General features: G+C 47.3%; 1 protein-coding gene and 1 pseudogene across 3 annotated transcripts in view; both read right to left on the bottom strand.

Moving 5' to 3' along the window:
* DOCK1 (dedicator of cytokinesis 1) overlaps positions 1-21,201 on the bottom strand; it is a 540,262-nt gene that overhangs the window by 466,224 nt on the left and 52,837 nt on the right. For both annotated transcript variants that reach the window (XM_082637778.1, XM_082637779.1), the window contains exons 2-6: positions 20,790-20,873; positions 12,887-12,927; positions 8,846-8,901; positions 5,021-5,117; positions 2,095-2,243 (exon numbers count right to left, since the gene is read on the bottom strand). In XM_082637778.1, the coding sequence (XP_082493904.1) occupies positions 2,095-2,243; positions 5,021-5,117; positions 8,846-8,901; positions 12,887-12,927; positions 20,790-20,873 (427 nt within the window). The remainder of the gene's footprint in view (positions 1-2,094; positions 2,244-5,020; positions 5,118-8,845; positions 8,902-12,886; positions 12,928-20,789; positions 20,874-21,201) is intronic.
* LOC309813265 (large ribosomal subunit protein eL39-like) lies at positions 999-1,564 on the bottom strand (annotated as a pseudogene). Its single transcript has one exon. The product of its transcript is annotated as a large ribosomal subunit protein eL39-like (transcript).

The raw sequence follows: 21,201 nt of genomic DNA, 5'->3' as shown, positions 1-21,201 counted from the left end.
TCTTGTTAAGGACTGTATTTCCTATCAAAGTAGTAAATTACGTTTGGAAATACTTCCTTTCTTAACTAGATTGTTCCACGACATAATGTATTTTGGCTTCCCACGGCCAAATTAAGCAGGTGCTTTCTGGACATAAGTTCAAAATATGATACTCCAAGAGAAAATAAAAGCGAAGCTCCAAAAGTTTGGTTTTTTAGGCAGGTGGTCTTGAAGTGGGTTTCACTGCAACAATATCTAATATCCTATACCCAGAAATCTCTGGCTCCTGGGGGAAAAAAAATTAAAAAGCCTTCTCCTGTAGGCTTTTCTAATCCAAACATGACATTTTACTAATAATGCAGCTTTTAAAACCTTTTCACACTTGAAAGTCTGAATTACCAGAAAACAGAACTGTTATAATTCTGATTTTACAAAACACTTTTTTAGTTTTTCCAGGGCTCCCTTCAGCTGAATGGAGCTATTTTCTGAGCTTTGCATCCTAATGTGTAAAATGAGGAGGCTGGACTAAAGCAGTAGTTTCCCAATCTGCTGTCCATCATAGTCCAAGTCTATTTTTAAAGACTGGGATTTCTAGCCAGCATTCCAGACATCAGCAATCAGGATCTTGAGGAGTGGTTCCCAGGATTCCATATTTTGAAAGCTTTCCAAGCGATTCTGATACAGACCAGCATTTGGGGGTCCTGTGACCAGATACTTTTTAAGGCTTCTTGCAGCTCTGACATTATATGAACAGTCAAATAGTTATCCGGTAGAAAAGGGCGTGGCCTCATTCTGGTTACAGAACCTGGGAGAACTGGGATGACTGTGCATCAGAAATGCATGCCCACACTGGAACACACATCTCTGTGGGAGAGTGAGTGCACCACTGTTAAAGGCATTCAAGCAGAGCTGGGCAGCACCCTGCTGTAAATGGGAACGGGAACTTTTGCATGAGACATACTCCTGTAAAACAATTATGTGTTGTTTATATCAAAAATGCAAATTTAGGGCCTCCCTGGTGGCGCAGTGGTTGAGAGTCCGCCTGCCGATGCAGGGGATACGGGTTCGTGCCCCGGTCTGGGAGGATCCCATATGCCGCGGAGCGGCTGGGCCCGTGAGCCATGGCCGCTGGGCCTGCGCATCCGGAGCCTGTGCTCCGCAACGGGGGAGGCCACAACAGTGAGAGGCCTGCATACCGCAAAAAAAAAAAAAAAAAATGCAAATTTAGCTGGCTGTATTTTTTTTCCAACAAAAGGTCTCATATTTATTATTAAGCCAACAATAATAGTTTCTGCACTGGTGCAGAAAAACTGACACAAAAATAAAACACATCTGGCTGTTCAGATACTAGTGATGGTCTCAGAGAGATATGGCAAGATGCAAGTGATCTTGACCCAGCATAAATGTGTGCCACCTCATGCGAGACTCCTTATAGACCCAGCTTGGCTCTTCTCCAGTGTCTTCTCTTGGAATTGTACCTGATTTTATTACCAGTTTTCATTCAAATCCATTGGGGAATAGGACAACTCTCCTTTTGTTCCTTGGCCAGGAATCGCTTGATCCTGAAAGTCTTGTGAGAAAGCATGGCAAGGAGCAAATTCAACCACACATAGGATGACAGAGAAGAGAAGAGACCAGCTGGCTGTATTTTTGTTCGCCAAATCTGGCATCCCTACACTAGTGACAAGTTTTAAGGTGCCCTTCGATGTCCCTTCCAACTTTCAGAACGCAGGACTGCACAGAAAGAAACCTGGTGCTTCTGTTACTACACAAAGTACCCCCATGTCTGGACTCAAGGCCAAACACTGTCAGCAGAAAGGAAAAGTTCCCCGTCAGGGGAATCACTGTGCGGTCCCCTCTGAAAGAGTGACCGTGACAGGTTATCCCAGGCCCATCTTCTTGAAAAGAATACTTTTCAACAATGACTCAGAAAACTCCTGATCTTCAGGATCCAAGAGAAAACAGCTCATCCTTTTAAAAATGAAACCCATGCCGTTATCTTGATGTTAGAAATTTTGTTTTATCGTAAGATAGGATTATATTCTCCTCAAGGTTTATGGGGATGCTATTATATTGGATAATTTAAGCATGAAATCATCTTTCAAGTGAACAAACCTGTTTCCGTAATCAATTTTGGCAGTGACTTTCTTCTTCAGTTCTTTGAGCTCATCCTGCGGCAGAGTTCCAGAAAGAATCTGCGATCGCCACTCAATAAGGTCGTAGATCATGTGCCGAACGTTTCGAAACATCTCCCTGTTATCTTGCTAGACGAGGGGGGAAAAGCCAGTTGTTAAGTTCTTGATTTAAAAGAGCATTGTGGGTTTCTTTTTTTCTCAAATCGACATGTCTGTGCTTTATATGATGGTGTTCAATTAATGGCAAATTAAAGATGTTTTTAGCATGGAACTGAACACATTAGATAGAATTGGGTTCCCATCACACACGAAAAGATTAAAAGAATAAAAGACAATGCACGATCTTACATATTCCAGCCAACCAGAGTAGACCAGGGCAGGATCTGGACTTGGAGCCTCAAAGCCAGCACTGGAGCTTCTAGAATCTGGCCTATGAATGGGCAACCCTTGTAGCTCCCTGAGGAAGTGCCCAGCCTACAGATCTTGCCTAATGAGACTTCAGAATACCTTCTCCCCCAGTAATTCTCAGCACACAGAGAAACTCAACCCTGAGGCCTGTCAGCTGAGCTACAAGAGAATGTGCCTCTGGGCTCTTCTGGTGATGGTGGTGTATTTGGCATGTGCAGAGAGGCTTCTGCAAAAGGCAAAATCTGAGTCTACAAGCTCTCAGTGCGTTTACGCCAAAAGGGAAGCACAAACAAGATATAAAATTCATACCTCTTATCACTTTCTACATATTCCAAGGGGTTTGATGGTACAAAGAAAAGCAACAGTTTTGCAACAGCAAGAGTACAATTCATCAAGAGGGACTTCACTGGTGGCGCATTGGTTAAGAATCCGCCTGCCAAGGCAGGGGACACGGGTTCGAGCCCTATTCCAGGAAGATCCCACATGCCGCAGGGCAACTAAGCCCGTGCACCACAACTAACGAGCCTGTGCTCTAGAGCCGGCGAGCCACAACTACTGAAGCCCGTGCGCCTGGAGCCCGTGCTCTGCAACAAGAGAAGCCACCGCAATGAGAAGCCCGCGCACTGCCAAGAGTACAATTCATCAAGAAAATGAGGAATTACCCAAACGAAAAAGAATCCTGTGGTTCTTTCCATGAAAAAAAATCTAGGTGAAACCTAACTTGATAAAATTCTACATGGCATGGTGCCTATAAAAAATGAAAATGTCGTAATTGCCACATTTTAGAATAACTTCTCCTCTACACAGCTGAATCTTTCACCCCCACTATTTCTATATTTGACATCCTTTCTAGGAATTTCTAAGACCCCCACCACTTACCCATCCTCATCCTATCACGCCCTAACAGATTATCTTCCATCCCATGAGCTTTTTTCCTTAGTATCATCCTAATCTTAATTTCTATTTTTTTTTTTTGATCACGCCACAAGGCTTGCAGAATCTTAGTTCCCCAACCAGGGATCGAACCCAGGCCCACGGCAGTGAAAGCACTGAGTCCTAACCAGCCACTGGACCACCAAGGAATTCCCATAATCTGAATTTCTTAAATGAAAACTAATCAAAACCAATGGTTTATTCTAAAATTAAGTTTGTTTCCATCATATTAATTCTCCTTGTCCAGTTTTATAAAGCATTACCAAATATCTAAAATCCTTAATATTTTCCTAACGTGTCTACAGCCACAGAGGGGAAAAAATATTTATGAGCAATATATATATATATATATATATATATATATATATATATATATATATATATAATAAGCACTGTTGTTTAGCTTTGCACAAATCTAGCAACGTAAATCCCTAAGAGGCAAATGTAAATTTTTTAAAAGGAAACCAAGGTGATAGTTAGGAATGCCTGTTCTGGGATCGTATGGCTAAAACCGTGTCCACTAACATATTTGTCAGCGTCAACTCCTGTTTGTTTTGCTGCTGTATTTTTGTTTAAAAATTGTTAACATGAAACACCGACTCCAAAATTGCTCAGATTTACACAAAACATTCACCGCTAACTTTATGCTTTTAGATTTTTGAGAATATTTGATGAACAATTACTGCAACTGCTTATTACTGTGCATTTATAGGAAACCACTGTATAATCAAAAGCAACAAGGCTGCCTGGAAAGCAGCTGTGGGACGCTGGGAAGTTTTCTATGTTCCCGAGAAACTGAAGCACGGCCTTCCCTCCAGAGCCCTAGGTTTGTGCTGACAGCATTAGCAGATGAGAAATCAAGACTCTGAAGAGAAATACAGGTGTAACAAAAGGTATTCTTCTGTAAATATGAATTTATGTGCAAAGAAATGCCCCGGGGAATACGAAATGGAAGATGTCAGGGCTCCAAACTCGCTGCATTAATAAGGCTTCTTCCGAAATGAGGAGAACTGGACATCGCACACAAAGCCAGAAAGTAAACTATTTCCGTTCCTCTGCAACAGACACACTTAGGTCTAGAAGACTATGTCATTTTTCTCAAATGATAAGAGGCATTATCTACATGCAAACAACGGCAAAGGTAGTCAACCCTCTCTACTGTATCCATAAAGAAGCACCTACGACAGGTTAAAAGCAGATTTTCGCTTTCACACTCACATACAAACTTTGAGGGAACCCCAGCGCAGGTTGCCTCAGCCTGTCTTCCAAAGCCTGAAAGCAGCCCGTTTCCCTTTCCAACACAAGGCAAGGTGAAGCCCATGGCCCCTTCCTTGACAGTCACTTCACTGCAGTCAGCACGGCTACACCCCAACACAAAACAGGTGGAAGGGCACATGGTCCCTGAGCGTGGCCAGAATACTGGGCCAGGCTGCTAAGTATGACCCGCTCCCACAAGCTCTGCTTTTGAGGTTCCTGGAAACAGGAAAACTATCCTGTGGGTTCAGCAGGGTCCAAAAAGACCAGTCTCTACGGCTAAGCTCCGATTCAGAATCCCATTTTCTCACCACGTAGAGCTGCCTCCAGATGGTGGACCATTCTCTCAGTGTCGTGGTGACTTCCTGTATGAGCGGGAGGTCGCCTGGGATGACCGTTTCATGTTGCCTGGGAGGGATGAAGGAAAAGACAGAGACAGTCATGGCTTCGTTAAACCAGGGGTACCTTGTAAATTCCAAATCTAGGCCATAGCGTGCAATATTGAAGCAAATGGAGAGACAGTATACAAATAAGACTGTGCCCACAAAGGAATACACACATCTCTAAGAATGACAAGTAAGTTCTGTACAGAGTCTGAGGATGTGCGTACGTCACCCTCCGTGTGAGCCGTTGACCTCACACGTCAAGGTAAGATGGAGGCGGCAAGTAATATCCCATCAGAACATCAAGGTCTGAGAAGCAGAAAGTATATTCATAATAGGTGGACCCATCTATTTTATAGATGTCATAAATTACCACCAGTCTGTGTGGCGTTCAAATGCAGGTTTGGGATAAGGTGATTTTTTACATTTCCATCAGGCCTAGAACTCGTTATATGATAATATACATGAAGCAGTTATCCTTGTGAAATATGAGCGAGGTTACACCTTTCAAGTTTCCACAGGTGCCCTGACCCCCAAATTCTGATGATCCCCTTTCCCTTTTCTCTCCACCCCAGAAGGTTAACCCTTGACTTACTCCTGACTCATGATTTGCGCACTGGTTTTTATTAAATCAACCATTGTCTTCTGGTCACATGCTCTGCATCGGGCATTGCGCTAAGTAGGACTCATAATATTGATATTTGGGTCAGAGACTGAATTTGGTGGCTCGTGAAGCTGGACCACCTGGGCCTACAGGTCCTGAACAGACAAGACTCCCATCAACATGAAGTGTCCAGCGGGCACTGAAATAGGTCCCACCTACATATCTTCAACTGCCTGGAGCCCAGACCTGTGGGCAGGACCCTGACAGCAGCTCACAATCGGGGTTCAGGGTTGCAATGACTCCTTGATGGCGGGGTGCTCCCCAAGGAGGAAACACTGGAGCCCCTGAGAGAGGGCCAGCCCCTCCAGAGAGGTCTGGCCACATGCACCAGCGGGAGTAGCAGGGACTAGACGTCCGGGGAGGGCTGCCCGCGGGACCACCCCACACAAAAGTGCTGTTAGGAATTACCCTTTGATGGGACATCATCAGTGTCCATTACAGGACGTGATGGTTACAACAGCCCTACCAACTCTGTCACCGAGTTTCCCAGTAGGGATGTTGATGAAAATGCGGGTGACATCCTGTGACTCTGTGATGGCATCCTTGCAAAGCCTCCAGGGAGAGCTTCTCTACTCACAGTGCGAGAACACTCGTCAGTAACTGGGCTGCATTCATGTCACAGAGCCTGAGTTTCATGCTGGGTCCACTGGGCTCTTCCCACTGGCTAGGAGACACCTGGAACTCAATGAGACCCCGCTTTCCCCATGGGGAGAGGGCCTCACGGCACACGGTGGACCCTGGTCTCGACTCTGGACCCTTCTCACCTTCTTTCCTGAACTGGCCTGATCTGTCCCTTGGACTAAGTGCCAGCTGGCTCTAAGGTATCTGATGCGGCTGTACTGTTAACCTCTGTAACCACCCTGTTACCTGCTGGGGGCCAGCAGTAAACAAACCCAACAGTGCCTGTCACAGGTGGCGATTCATGTGAGCTCCTGGGCTCTGCATGACTCAAGCAGATGTCATGGGACAAGTCAGGGCCGGAGGTCCCCATCCAAGTGTTCCCCACAGAGAGGGAACAGCTGAGATGCCAGAACAGAGGCCATCTCGAGGGGGGAGGGGCAACAAAGAACCAGGAGAAGGTGAGGAGGCGCCCTGAGAGGGGCCGGCGGGGGTGAAGCAGGGTACGGAAGCATCAGAAGCCACAGGAGCCGAGTGCAGCGGACGCCTGCCAGGGTCAGCTGCGACAGACAAGCTCCAGAGAGGAGGGCTAAGGAGACACTGGCGATGAGGAGGTGTGGTAACCATATCGGTGTCAGGGGAGGGGACCAACGGGAATTCCCTTGGTCACGGGGCTAAAGGTACAGGATCGGTGGCAGCCGCAACACAGCCACGACCTGGGGTGTCAGAGCGTGAAGGAAGGCCGGTGTACAGAGAGGAGAGACAGCCTGCAGGAGAGACAGGATAAGGAACCTGGACAGCAAGGAGACAGGCAGGGGCAGGATGAAGAGTGGCCAGCGCTGGGAAGAAGGAAGGACCAGGAGAAGAAAGGGAAGGTGAGGCCCACGGTACCCGGAGGAAGGTACGGAGTGAGACCACCGGTCAAGTCTGAAGGCACGAGGTTCTTTGCCAGGAGGGAGGCGGGAAGCAGCCAGGTGTGGGTGGGAGCAGCCGAGGGAGGGTCAGGGCAGGTATCAGCAAGAGCAATCACAGGAGCCCTGGGGCATCGGCAGAGAACTTTCTAGACTGCTGGTTTCTCCGGTGCCCCATTCGTTGGCTCACACTGGGGCATGCGACACTAACCCAGTGACAGGACCAAAAGTGTCTGTCTGCCTGTCCATCTGGCCGTCAGGGGGTGACTCTACTTACCGAGAATCCACACAGTCCCTTGTGCTCTTCACCGTTATGCTTCATAATTACATTTGACATATACTCATTTGTATACATCAAAGTGCTTTTCAAAAAAATAATTCCTATACAGTCTGATGTCCAGACTGATCCTGAGACGGACTGATGTATAATACATGAAAAGCACACTTTATTCAACGATTTCCACAGGAGGATGAAAGTCTCAAAACGTTCCTCTTTTTACTTCCCTTTGAAACTGTACCTACACAACATTTGATCTGTAGAAAAAAGGACCCTATTACAGGTCATCACATTTATGCCTCTAAATTATTTTCTTCGTTTTAATTATGCATCATGGAACTACAGAGCCCGACCTAGACCTTTTTGTATGTTAACAGTACACTGCTTGGAAAGGCCATTTTTTTGTAATCAGCCGCAGAGATGTCATGATGCAGTAATCATATGATTAGTCATTTTATCATTTACATATTTCGCTGAGTGTGAAGATGTAGCGGAGACAAAAAAGGAACACATTTTAATGCTCCTTCCTCCAAGTTCACACCTGGCTGTTCATTTGCCATTCCTGCCTCATGGGTTTCTGTTCTACAAATGTCCTTTTAAAGATCTTATACATCAGTTTTATGACCTCTAGGAAACATACATCAGCGTTAGGCAACATGTAAATTCACACACGCCCCAATTTAACAACTGTTGCTTCACCCTCAACCCCATTTGTGTCACAGCCTGCGAAGTCTTCCGGAAAAATGGATTCAGAGCTGGGGGGCCGTGAAGCCTTTGCCTAATAGGGTGGCTCACAGAGGAAGAACTGTAGGAAGCTTTCCAAATCCACATCAGGTTCAAGGAGGTGGACTGCAGTTCCCACGCTGACTTAAGACTGTGTAAAGGCTCCAAGCCATGTTATGGACAGCCCTAGATCAGAAGTTTCCCTTCTCTCCCCAAACTCCTGTCAATGGCACCCATTGTCCAACCCCCAACATCGCCCTGCAAAGAGCCTCAGGCCAAACACAATCACTGCGTGACTTCATTTAAATATCAAGACGAGGGCTTCCCTGGTGGCGCAGTGGTTGAGAGTCCGCCTGCCGATGCAGGGGACACGGGTTCGTGCCCTGGTCCGGGAAGATCCCACATGCCGCGGAGCGGCTGAGCCCGTGAGCCATGGTCACTGAGCCTGTGCGTCCGGAGCCTGTGCTCCACAACGGGAGAGGCCACAACAGGGAGAGGCCCGCGTACCGCAAAATAAATAAATAAATAAATAAATAAATAAATATCAAGACGAGACTCACCCTTTTCCTTCAACTATGGCTTCTTTAAGATGAATATATGAAGCAGGAAATATACCCTTTGGGAGGAAAAAAGACAGTAGGTTTTATTATTAATAGGAGTACTGATTACAAATCAAACGACTGCTCCCCCCAAAACGGAGGTGGGGATGGCTGGATCACTATTAAATCTGCAAGCCTAATGCTAAGTCTCATACACAACATAACACAGACAACAAAAGAAGTGTAAAAGATGGCAACTCAATCCGCTTGTGTTTCAAAGAGGCTGCAGATGTCTTAGAAGAAAACAGACACAATCTGTTTGCAAAGAAAAACTCCCACAGGGGCTTCGCTGTGTCTTCTTCATGGGTCACACCTCGTTTTTACTGCTGACCTCAACACAGGAAGATCCACAAGCCAAATGATGCCTGAAAACCATTTCTGACAATGGCTTCTGACAGTTCTTCCTTTCGAAATACTAAAATTGTCATCAAAAGTTAGTTTACACCGTTGATCATCACATATGCACTGACTGCTTACCTGACCCAAGGAGACTTTCTCAACAATCTCCAGAGGGGCCGTCAGATAACATAGAGAAACGGGGTGCATTTCGCCCAACCTGCCAGACTCCTAGGGGGAGCACACCAGGTTACATGAAGACAGAGGTCGGCACCCCCAGGTGTACGGCACACAGGGGCCCAACAGACAGTTCCGAGGGAGACAGTTCCTCAAGAGGACGGTCAGTGTCAGGCGCCGAGCGTGAAGTGCCAGGAGCTTTACCAAGAGTTTTGGTCCTGCTTCCTGAGCAAGGACACTACCTCCCTTCCTGGAGGGCAAGCAATGGGGCACCGGGCCCTGGGATCTTGTAACAATGCAACGCAAACAGGTTGCGGCTTCCCACGTGAGATGTCATGCACGCAGCAAAAAGCCAATCAGTGGCCCTCGTGGCTTCGGGCACCTGCTGTGGGAACAGGAGCTTCCGACAGGTTTCCCTGGCATCTGGCCCCAAAGGATTTCCACAGGAAATCCAGAAACCACCCTACTAACCCTGCTTGGGAAGGGGGCATGGGCACCACTGGTTCAGGTTCCTCCTGCCTGCCAGGGAAATGGCCGCACTTCAGGTAAAGAAGAATTATCACAGAGAGGGAAGGAGTCAGACAGAAAGACAGAGGCTGAGCACCAAAGAGGACTGTGGGGGCCCGATGCTAGGACACCTCCAGATCCCAGGACGGTCTCCAGGTGCACATTTGATGTCAACAGGTGAGCATGGGGCGGGGAGGGACAACGGGACAGACACACATACAAATAAGCCAGTCTCGCTCCCTGCCCACGTCCATGGACAGAGATGTCCCTCGGTCTCCGTAAACCTGCTCTCAAGAATCATGGAGCCACAGAAGGGACAGTGAAAGAAATGAGGATGGACACATCGGGAGGCTTGAAATAAGCGACTTTTTTTTTTTTTAATTCATTTTGGTTTTGGCTGCATTGGGTCTTCATTGCTGCGCGTGGGCTTTCTCTAGTTGCGGCGAGTGGGGGCTACTCTTCGTAGCGGTGCACGGGCTTCTCATTGCAGTGGCTTCTCTTCTTGCGGAGCACGGGCTCTAGGCATGTGGACTTCAGTAGTTATGGCACACGGGCTCAGTAGCTGTGACTCACGGGCTCTAGAGCGCAGGCTCAGTAGTTGTGGTGCACGGGCTTAGTTGCTCCGCAGCATGTGGGATCTTCCCAGACCAGGGATCGAACCCGTATTCCCTGCATTGGCAGGTGGATTCTTAACCACTGTGCCACCAGGGAAGCCTGAAATGAGCAACTTCTCCAGCTGGGGCGGTCGGGACCAGCCCAGATCTATTGCTCATCTGTGAATACCGATAAAAGGATGCTTCCAGAACACAGAGTCAGGTTACTAGCAGCCAAGTCCCTTCTATGCTACTGCCTGGGGCAGGGGTGCTGATGCAAAATCACGACCGAGCTTTTTAAGGCTTCAATTTCCTCATCTGCTAATGAAGATTTTATTTGGAAAAATAAATATGCCCCTACCCAGCTCTATGAGCTGTAAAGTCAGGGCCCTGTGGTGCAGGGTAGGAAGGGTTAGGGTTCATGGAGGCATGGGGAGTTGGGAGAGATCCCCGACTGGGAAGGTGGTACCAGACACCAAATACCAAATATCAAAGAAGAGTGAACAGCTTCCCTGGGATGCACCTAGCACATGAAGTTGCAGCTTTGTCACTGGGGAGGGGGATGGGCCATGACCCTAATCTCATATTAATAAAGTCCTCCACTGTGGCTTTCTCACATGAGCCTCAGGTTTTCATCTGCAGGAATACATTCTTTTTTTTTTAATTGAAGTATAGTTGATTTACAATGTTGTGTTAATTTCTGCTGTACAGCAAAGTGACTCAGTTAAATTATATATATATATATATATATACACACACACACACACACACACACGCACACATACATTCTTTTTCATATTCTTTTCCATGATGGTTTATCGCAGGATATTGAATATAGTTCCCTGTGTTATACAATAGGACCTTGTAGTTTATCCATCTTATATGTAATAGTTTGCATCTGCTAATCTCAAATTATGGAAGAGATAATCAATGTGAAAATAGAACTTTCCCTGGAGAAATCTATTCCACCAGCCGCCTGGTTGGAATCTACCTTGTTCAAAGCTCAAGGCTCCAGGTCATTGGATGTGTAGAGACTCATAGCCCAGTCTGAGCTCAGCAGGGCAGAGGTGGGAGGTCCTGGCTCCCATTTGCAGATCTGGCTCGCCAGGTATCCCTAACAGCATCTCTCACATTAGGACAGACTATGCCAGAGAAAGGCTGCCATGAAGCTCAGCCTGGATGCCTCCAAGGTGACTGAGACCAGAGGATGAACAGCCCCCATCTGTCTGGCACAGCCTGGTAGCAGGGCATCTGGGGAAAGCAGATCAAAAAGGTCCTGTGCTTGAACAGCTGGACTTCAGCAGCCTTAGCTACAGGCTCAGGACCACAAGAGGAGCCCAGCCCAATAAGTAGATGATGAGAGGCCAAGCTAAGAAACAGAAATAAAATGAACCATCTGTCAAGTATAATTAGACTTTATAAGGTAACGTGGACAGCCAAACCACAGCTTAGAATGGACAGTACTTCAGAATCATAGAATGAAATGGAAGAGCCATCATTAGATTTTGTGAAGCTGAGAATGGAAAAGCCACAACAGAACTGTGTACGGGACTGTCCACCACAATGTAACTGCACATCTTAGCTTCAGAAATTCAAACAACCACGCATGCAAACTGCCCTGGAAGGCAGAACCTCTTTCTTTTGCCAGCGACGTAAGCAGTATAAAAATAGCTATAAGCAAGAGGGGAAAAAGCAAGCGTGAGCGCTGCAAATCTGCTAATTTATCATCAAGGATAATGCAAGACTGAAAATCATGAGCAGTACTTTTTTTCTTAAGTCATTATACCCAGATCATTCCCTTACACATCCTGTGCTTAAACAGGATGCAGAATTCTACCAGGAAAAGAAGAGTCCACCTCTCGTGACAACAGGTCAATATCACCCACAGCCCAGCCATTCACTCACAGAAATGAAATTTCAATTTCTACGTACATATGTTGTTCAGAAGAAAACAATTCGGGAACGGAAGTGATAAATTAGAAGTTTGGGGTTAACACAGACACACTCCTATATATAAAATAGACTAACAAGGACCTACTGTATAGCACAGGGAACTCTACTCAATATTTTGTAACAACCTGTATGGGAGAAGAATCTGAAAAAGAATGGATATATGTATATGTATAACTGAACCACTTTGCTGTACACCTGAAACTAACACAACATTGATAATCAATTATACTTCAATTAACAAAATAAAAATTTTTTAATTAAAAAAAATTTTTAAAGAAAACAATTCAGGGTAGCCCATATTTCAACCCATGTATTTTTTTAATTCAGAGAAAGAGATATATAAGGACAACTCTTAGGCACCATGAGACAGAATTTATTGCCTCGCCTATTGTGATTTATGAAGGGACGTGCACTGTGTTTAGTAACAAGGACTTACCTTCTTAGACTTTTTCCTTAAGGTGTAACCTCTGTACCACCCTAAACAAACACAGAAGTGAAACAGTTAGTACAAGGAGACGTCACAGCGTCCTAACAGCACCTTCCCACTGTCGAGAACTCATTGTTTGCAGAACCAAGGAAGTCGGCCCGTAACAGAACTCAGTAATCCTAAGGCTTTGGAGAGATGCTCTGGGGTTTCCTAAACAGCATCTCAAAGCCATGCTTGAAGCCCGGGCAGGGGCCTCTTCACACAGAGACCTCCAGCTCCTTCACCTGCACCTGCCGCACGCGGCCTTGAAGGTGCCAATGAGAACTGAAGAAGCACAGTTCCAGGAGGAGCAGTGGTCCTTATGACCATTTGGCCCTAGGCAGGCTCCTGGAGTGTGCATTTTCGTATCTGTTCCTCCGCCGGATGGAGCGGGGTCACTGCCAAGTGCGCATACCAGCATCCTCAGATCATCAAGAGCTGCCGCAAAACAGAACTCCTATTGAGAGCCGACTTCCTCCCTCTAAGGGATGGAGGGGGGCTTTGCCCTGGAGCAGCCACGATCACACAAAGTGCCTCTGTGGCAGAGACTGGACCCCCAACAGGAAGCACAGGGCCCAGGAATACGGGTCCGCCTACCCCCTTGGGGTCTGGCCTAGATTCAAGCTCCCATTCCCTCACGTGGGGAGGACAAGCAAACAGACAGAAGACAGACGTGCGAGCACTGCTGGCAGGAATTAAATGCCACATGGAAGAGACATTCAGTGCCGGGCTGCGCCTGACCACTCCCTTGTCCCCTCCGCGTCAACGGAGGGCAGAAATCGTCCCTGCCAGCGCCCAGGGGTCCACGGCCGGCCACCCACCTCCCAACAACTACGCCACGGCAGGACGTCGGTGGATGTTTCCTTATCCCAAACACTCTGAAGCTGCTTTAGGTCACCTCACTCCAGAAAAGGAAATCAGAAGCTCAGACAAATTCCAACTCAGCCCCCCCCCAGGAGCAAAAGGATGGAGATACTTAGCAAGTGCCAGTCGAGTCAACTCCCAGAGAACCACCAAGTATTGGGGGTTTTTTTTCTTTTTTTTTTTTGCGGTACGCGGGCCTCTCACTGTTGTGGCCTCTCCCGTTGCGGAGCACAGGCTCCGGACACGCAGGCTCAGTGGCCATGGCTCACGGGCCCAGCCACTCCGCGGCACGTGGGATCCTTCCGGACCGGGGCGCGAACCCGTGTCCCCTGCCTCGGCAGGCGGACTCTCAACCACTGCGCCACCAGGGAAGCCCCAAGTATTGGGTTCTTATACAGTATGAAATAGTCAAACCTTGGAAACCTGGGATACATGAATGAAGGTGCCCAGAAACTGAAAACGGGCCTGTACTGCACCAGTGACCACACTCCTCTAACAGAGCAATAATTTAACAACCAGGGGTGGAGAGGAACCCAAAAGTGATGGGGTTAAGATCCTCCAGGGACTATGAACAGATGCTTTCTGAGCATTCAGAAAAGAAGCTGGAAATTGCTAGGAGCCTCGCAAACGATTTGCTAAGACCTAGATACAACCAATGAACCCATTTCATTTCCTGACAAGGGAACTACACAGACTGATTAGGGGGCACCGCAGACACAAAATGTCTAGATTTTGCTGCACCTTTGGAGGATTACCTCCTGAGAGCCATGCACTGTCTCCTTCAGTGGTTTCTACCTGCCAAGGCCAGAATCGGCGTCCACCTAGGACAGTGCTCACAGGCAGTGAAATGGAAAAAGATGGAAGGTCAATGGAGTAAGTTGTTCAAAAGGCTGTATTCAATGTAAAGGACTGTCCGCTATCCTGTTATTTTATCCTTCCCGTATTTTCAGTATTACTTTGCCCTTTCTTTTCTGAAACTGACATGGGATGAATGTCCTAGAACATCTAAGGAAATACTTCAAAGCGGCAAGAAGGAGACAGAAACCAAGTCAAAAATAAGCAATGTTTATAAACAACGTATAGAAGAAGGAACCTAAAAGACTTAACACGTGAATGAAGAGATGCTCACACTAATTATCAGATAAATGAAACTTTAAAACATAATGTTACTGCACGGTTATTACAGGGAGAGAAATCTCAACGCTGCAGGATTCCGGCAGCCCCTGGCACTGAGGATGGGAGTGGAGACCACACAACCGGTGCGAGCGCGACCCTACTTACCCAGAGTATATAACCCCACACCCCGCAAGCAGCCATGCTCCCCAAAGACATCCCACATACCCATCCACACGCAGCGGGGCAGACACAGGAGGCCCATGGCAGCGTGACCTAGGGGGGCAAAATGAGTGCCCAGACCTGGAGGGTGGTTAGTAACACGTGCAGGTGCACACAGAGCAATGAGGGCCGCGGACTAAACATATACACACAACAGGACTGCGTCTTAGAGCACAATGCTGAGTAAAAAGGTAATGAGGGTCTTCCCTGGTGGCGCAGCGGTTAAGAATCCGCCTGCCAGTGCAGGGGACACGGGTTCGAGCCCTGGTCCGGGAGGATCTCACATGCCGCAGAGCAACTAAGCCCGTGCGCCACGACTACTGAGCCTGCGCTCTACAGCCCGCAAGCCGCAAATACTGAGCCCATGTGCCGCAACTACTGAGCCTGCGCTCTAGAGCCCACGTGCCACAACTACTGAAGCCCGTGCACCTACAGCCTGTGCTCCACAACAAGAGAAGCCACCGCAATGAGAAGCCCGCACACCGCAACAAAGAGTAGCCCCCGCTCGCCACAACTAGAGAAAGCCCGCACGCAGCAACGAAGACCCAACACAGCCAGAAATAAATAAATAAATTTTTTTAAAAAAGGAAATAGAATGAGAGCTACAACCACATTTATATACACGACCTAGAGGGGTGGGATAGGGAGGGTGGGAGGGAGGCTCAAGAGGGAGGGGATATGGGGACGTGTGTAAGCATATGGCTGATTTGCTTTGTCGTGCAACAGAAACTAACACGGTATTGTGAAGCAATTATACTCCAATAAAGATCTATTAAAAATATTTATATATATATATGCATACCAACCAGTACAGGCCAAGAGAAAAATTCACTTCAAACACAGCAGAAGGGTTTTCCAGGAGAAGGGAGAGGAGAAAGAGTTGAGCTACCGGGATAAGAAAGATAAGGAGTCCTTTTATTTTACTTTATGATAATAGACGGTGGTTTCTTTTTTAATGGCCTTCCTAATACGCAAAAGCAACACCCAGGGTTTCCCTTCCCAAGAATTTCTGTGTCTGTTATTCCCTCCACCATCTGAGAACCCAGACTATGTGCCAGAGGCCACACCAGACAGAGCAAATGTAGAAATATCAATAGATTAGAGCCAATTTCTGCCCTCCAAGGGCCCACACACCAGAAGATTCCCCTACGACAAGCAGGGCTCAAACCACCACCAAGGGCAGAGATGTGAGCATGAAGGAGAGAGGACATCCCTGCAGAGGCTTCATGCAGGGAAGTGGGGGAACACAGAAGGATGATGAGTGACTGCTGCTTTGGACGGGCAGGCCAGAGGGAATGCAGCTATAGGAGCAGGAGGGTGCATGGCTCACTGAATTAACAGGCTGATTCACTCCTCCCAGGCAGGGCTGAACCAACCTGCTCCAAACAAGAGACACCCACCCCCCAATGGCAAGTATAGGTCAGACGTAGTCCTGAAACTCAGGGAGGGCCCCGTCCAGCCCAGGAAAATGGCAGCCAAGCCAGTGGGTACACTGGAGCATTCCCAACAGGACAGGAGCACACCCGCTCAAGTCCAGGGCTGGAACCAACTGAGGACAGAACCAGGCAGAACAAAGCAGGCGCAAGGGAGTCAGAAAGGAGCTTCTGCCCAGGGAGGTGTGCTTAGGCGGAGTCTTCAAGGAGGGCTAGTCAGATGCAGGAAGGAGGAGGGAGGCCCGGCAGAGCACAGGTGCCGAGGGGCGCTCACCAAGCATCTGAGAAGCCGCCAGCAGCAAAGCTAGGACACGCATGAGAAGGCGGCTGGGGGGACTTCCCTGGTGGCGCAGTGGATAAGACTCCGCGCTCCCAGTGCAGGGGGACCAGGTTCGATCCCTGGTCAGGGAAGTAGATCCCACACGCATGCCGCGACTAAGGAGCCGGCGCAACCAAATAAGTAAATAATTTGTAAATATTGAAAAATAAAAGGCTGGGGCTCAGGTGGGACAGGAGGAAACCAGATCACTAAGGTCCTGGGTCCTGCCCAACTCACAAGTACCTGCCTGAAGATGGACAGCACAGTCACCTGTGTCAGGTGTATTGTGTCCTGCTCTGAGTACTGAAAAACAAGACAGCCAAAGGCCGGATCTGACCAAACCATGTCCTAATGCACAGTGTCTGCGTGCACACTGGGCATTCTGGAGCTGTCCTGGGTACAATATTTTGCAGGCAACCGGGGCGGGGGCGGGGCGCAGACCCAGCCCAGAGGATGGAGGTTCTGGAAGCAACACAGGATGAGAAGCACAGCTGCGGTGCTCTTCCACTGGGCTGGGGCCAGGTGGCCAGTCACCTGGGACAAGGTGCAAAGGATGCCTGCTGGGTGGAGGCTGCACTGGAGGGCCTGGTGGTCTTCTGTGAAATGAGAGCCTTATTAACATGACTACTTTTTCCACCCCAAACAGATGTTGAAGTCCTAACTCCCTCTACCTGTGGGTGTGCCCTTATCTAGAAACAGGGTCTTGGCAGATAATCAAGTTAAGATGAGGTCATTACAGTGGACCTAATCCAATACGGTGTCCTTATAAAAAGGAGGAATAGACAGTCAAAGCCAAGCACAGGGAGGACGCCATGAGATCGTAAAGGCAGAAACTAGGGTGTTGCACCCACAAGGCAAGGAACGCCAGCGATGTCAGCAAACCACCAGAAGCTTGGGAGACCCGTGGAACAGCTTGCCCCTCTCAGCCCTGAGAAGCAACCAACCCTGCCGACACCTTGATCTTGGATTTACAGCCCCCAGAACTGTGAGGGAACACACTTCTGTTGTTTAAACTCCCCACTGTGTGGTACTTTGTTACAGTCGCCCCAGGAAACCCAGAGGCAGTCCTCTCAAGACCTTCAGTTGACAGATGCTGGTGGCAGGAAAAGGAATTAAGGTGCATTTTGGAAGAAAATAGATCATTATCACTTTGAAAATTTTGAATAAATTAAGTTCCAGTGTTGTGGTTTCATCAAAAGAATGCCTTCCTAATCTGGGTGCCATGCTGTCCTCTCACACAGGCATAGCATCCAGCCCGTGGAGATCCTTCTGGAAATGAGCAGGTGACAGGATTGGCAGCTCCTTGGCTGCAGAGTCACTTAATCAACATCGGTGACCTGGGCTCACCTCTCCTGTCTGGTTGACCCTGGACACTGCTTAAAGGCAGAGGCATACTCCGAATGACCCCTCAAAGCTCAGTCCACCTCCCTGGTGACCGGAAAAGTTCTTTTCTTTGTTCTGTGCTCCAAGCCTCCATGAGCCTGAGACAGAAAAATTAACCATAACTTGCAGGTAAATGTGTTCTTTGAACCTTACTATAAGGAATGATCATCTAGAAATCATATTCTCCGGAGCAATCCCAGTAATACCCTACCCTGAACAGGATCACAAAGAAAGGGAAAGTTAAATCTGACAACCATAAATAAATCTTCTTAGGGGAAAAGTGGAAGGGGTGAGGAGAAAAGAAGAAGGGAATGCCAAACGCTAATATAATCCATAAACTTTAAACAGAACAAGAGGAAAGAGCAGGAAAACAATTATTCCATTGTTATTTGATGATAATAAAGTCACCATGTTTCCCAAAATCAAAACTACTTCCCCAAATGCATTTCTCTGATCGGATTCTGACTAAAACCAAAAAAAGACAGCAAGTTAAAGAAGGGGAAGTCGTTTTATGTTACAGGGTCTTTACAAAGACTGGAATATTTTTATCAGGACTGAGAAGATTGATGAGCCCGGAAACTAAGTGCTCACTGAAGAATCCTTTATCACCATACTGGCCAAAAAGTCAAATGCCTGCCACCAATTTTTTTTTTTTTTTAGTTAAATGTACGGGGATCATCGACTCACCTAAGGATTCCCCTGTTTAAAGAGTGCATTCTTCTTACAAAGCAAAAAACAAGAAGTCGCAGCCCCTGCTACCCCGGGCTGCACAGGAAATTGTTATCTATTCAGGAATGACATCATTGCCCAGTGTTTACTAACCAGGATTTCAAATGCAGCTGACCGGGGGCAGAAATAAAAAACGATGAAAGAGCACTCTTCCTTCAGATCAGAAAAGTGTCTGAGATGAGAGGTTTGATCCTTAACCTCTAGTTAATTTCTCTGTTTCCTCTCAGCCACTGGCCATATATATACTGGGAGCAGATAAGGCAATCCAACTGTCACAGCTGTAAAAACTGAAACCAGGCAGAAGGTACCCATTGCACCTACTCATTCACATAAAGACGGGTTCTGTTTTTGCAGTACTACATCTGCTTCCAGGCATGTGCCACGAAAGCTGATTTTTTTTCCCCCAATAGGACATTTCTTAGGGTAAAAGGTGCAAATGGAATGGAATTCCAAGCCAGCATGAGTCGGATGGGGAAGTGAGGGACATGGACGTGGACATGGGTACTTTAATGGGTTTGCGTTTCTCCGGGAACACGGGAGCAAGCTGCAGCTTGCCTGGTGCCCAGAAGCTGGACGCTGCGTCACTCGCGTGCAGAGGGGATTCCAAAGACCGGGTCTGAAGATCAATGTGTGATTATTACGGGATGTCTGCAATTTCCTCTCCCCGTCGTCCAACCTCCTCCTTGGAAGGGTCTGGCTAAACCCAATCTGAAAGCAATTTTGCTGCTGGAAGTATCAATTTTAATCAGTTCTCTTTTTCCCTATGTTACATGGAAGTCACCCCTCTGAACAAGAAACAAAGCCACCAACGCTCCTCTCACACATGGGAGGAGTCTAAAACTCAAGCCCGTCACTGCTCCTTTTCTGTGCAACGAGAAACCACAGCATAAAACGAAAGGTGTCCCGTTTTAATGATTTGCAGAACCCTAAACATGAAAACCAACTGTCTGAGAAACCAAGGACATCAGGAAACCACTGGCAACGACAGTGTATTTATTGGATAATTACAACAGTTGCTTTACGGGACCACATCCCACAAAGCTGTGACAATCTCTGTTCACCACTCAGAAAACAGGGTCATAGATTTTTTAAAAAGGAAAAATAAGAAATGACAGTTTTAGTTCCCCTCAGGAAGTTGTTAACCAGTCTACGTGAGAACATAAAGTCTCACCATTCACATGAAACACCTCAAAGCGATGAGCCTAACACTAAAGTATCTTAAATGTATTTAAAAACTTTTTTCAAGTGGTCAGTTATGAACAGTCAAGATAGACATACATGGGCTTCCCTGGTGGCACAGTGGTTCAGAGTCCGCCTGCCGATGCAGGGGACGTGGGTTCGTGCCCCGGTCCGGGAAGATCCCACATGCCGCGGAGCGGCTGGGCCCGTGAGCCATGGCCGCTGAGCCTGCGCGTCCGGAGCCTGTGCTCCGCGACGGGAGAGGCCACAGCAGTGAGAGGCCCGCATATTGTGGAAATAAAATAATAATAATAAAAAAAAGATGGACATACATTTGCAAAAAAGGAAACAATGGTGTTTTCTTTCTTAACAATAAAACAACTATCTCAACAGAAAACTTGAGAGGTTAAAAGTTTAGGAATTTAGTTTTAAGTTCACCTTAAATTTAAAAAAAAAAATGATTTAAATAACAGATAACCTCAGCACTGCCCTTTCCCGACACAGCATCTATCGTGCAAGAAAACCAATCATACACGCTTTCCTAACAGGGTAATGCTTTGCCCATTATGCACTGAAAAATGTACTAACTGCATAAAATTACAAACAGAAAGATACCAAAATAAACACGCACCTTCATACGTTTCCAGGATGTGCACGGTGTCTCCTATTTGTAAAGAAAGTTCATCCGCTCCCCTGGCATCATAGTTATAAAAAGCTGTTCAGAGGAAAAAGAGGTAAGAAGATATTAGTAAAGGTAACTATGCTGGATTGTTTCTACCATTTTTAAGATTGAAATATTCAGTCTTTGCCTGGATCATCCTCTCTGATACCCAAAAAAGGAGGCTTTTTTTCCAAGGGTCCTCAGTTTAAGAAGAAGAAATTCATAACTACTCATAATGCCAGAAAACCACAAGTGGTTTATTGTGGTAAAATACGTATGATGTGGGCTTCCCTGGTGGCGCAGTGGTTGAGAGTCCGCCTGCCGTTGCAGGGGACACGGGTTCGTGCCCCGGTCCAGGAAGATCCCATATGCCGCGGGGCGG

This window comes from Mesoplodon mirus (assembly GCF_964341445.2).
Source record: "Mesoplodon mirus genome assembly, chromosome: 2".
Classification (NCBI taxonomy): Eukaryota; Metazoa; Chordata; class Mammalia; order Artiodactyla; family Ziphiidae; genus Mesoplodon; species Mesoplodon mirus.
The sequence above is the reverse complement of the archived record's forward strand: the minus strand, read 5'-3'. Positions and strand labels throughout refer to the sequence as shown.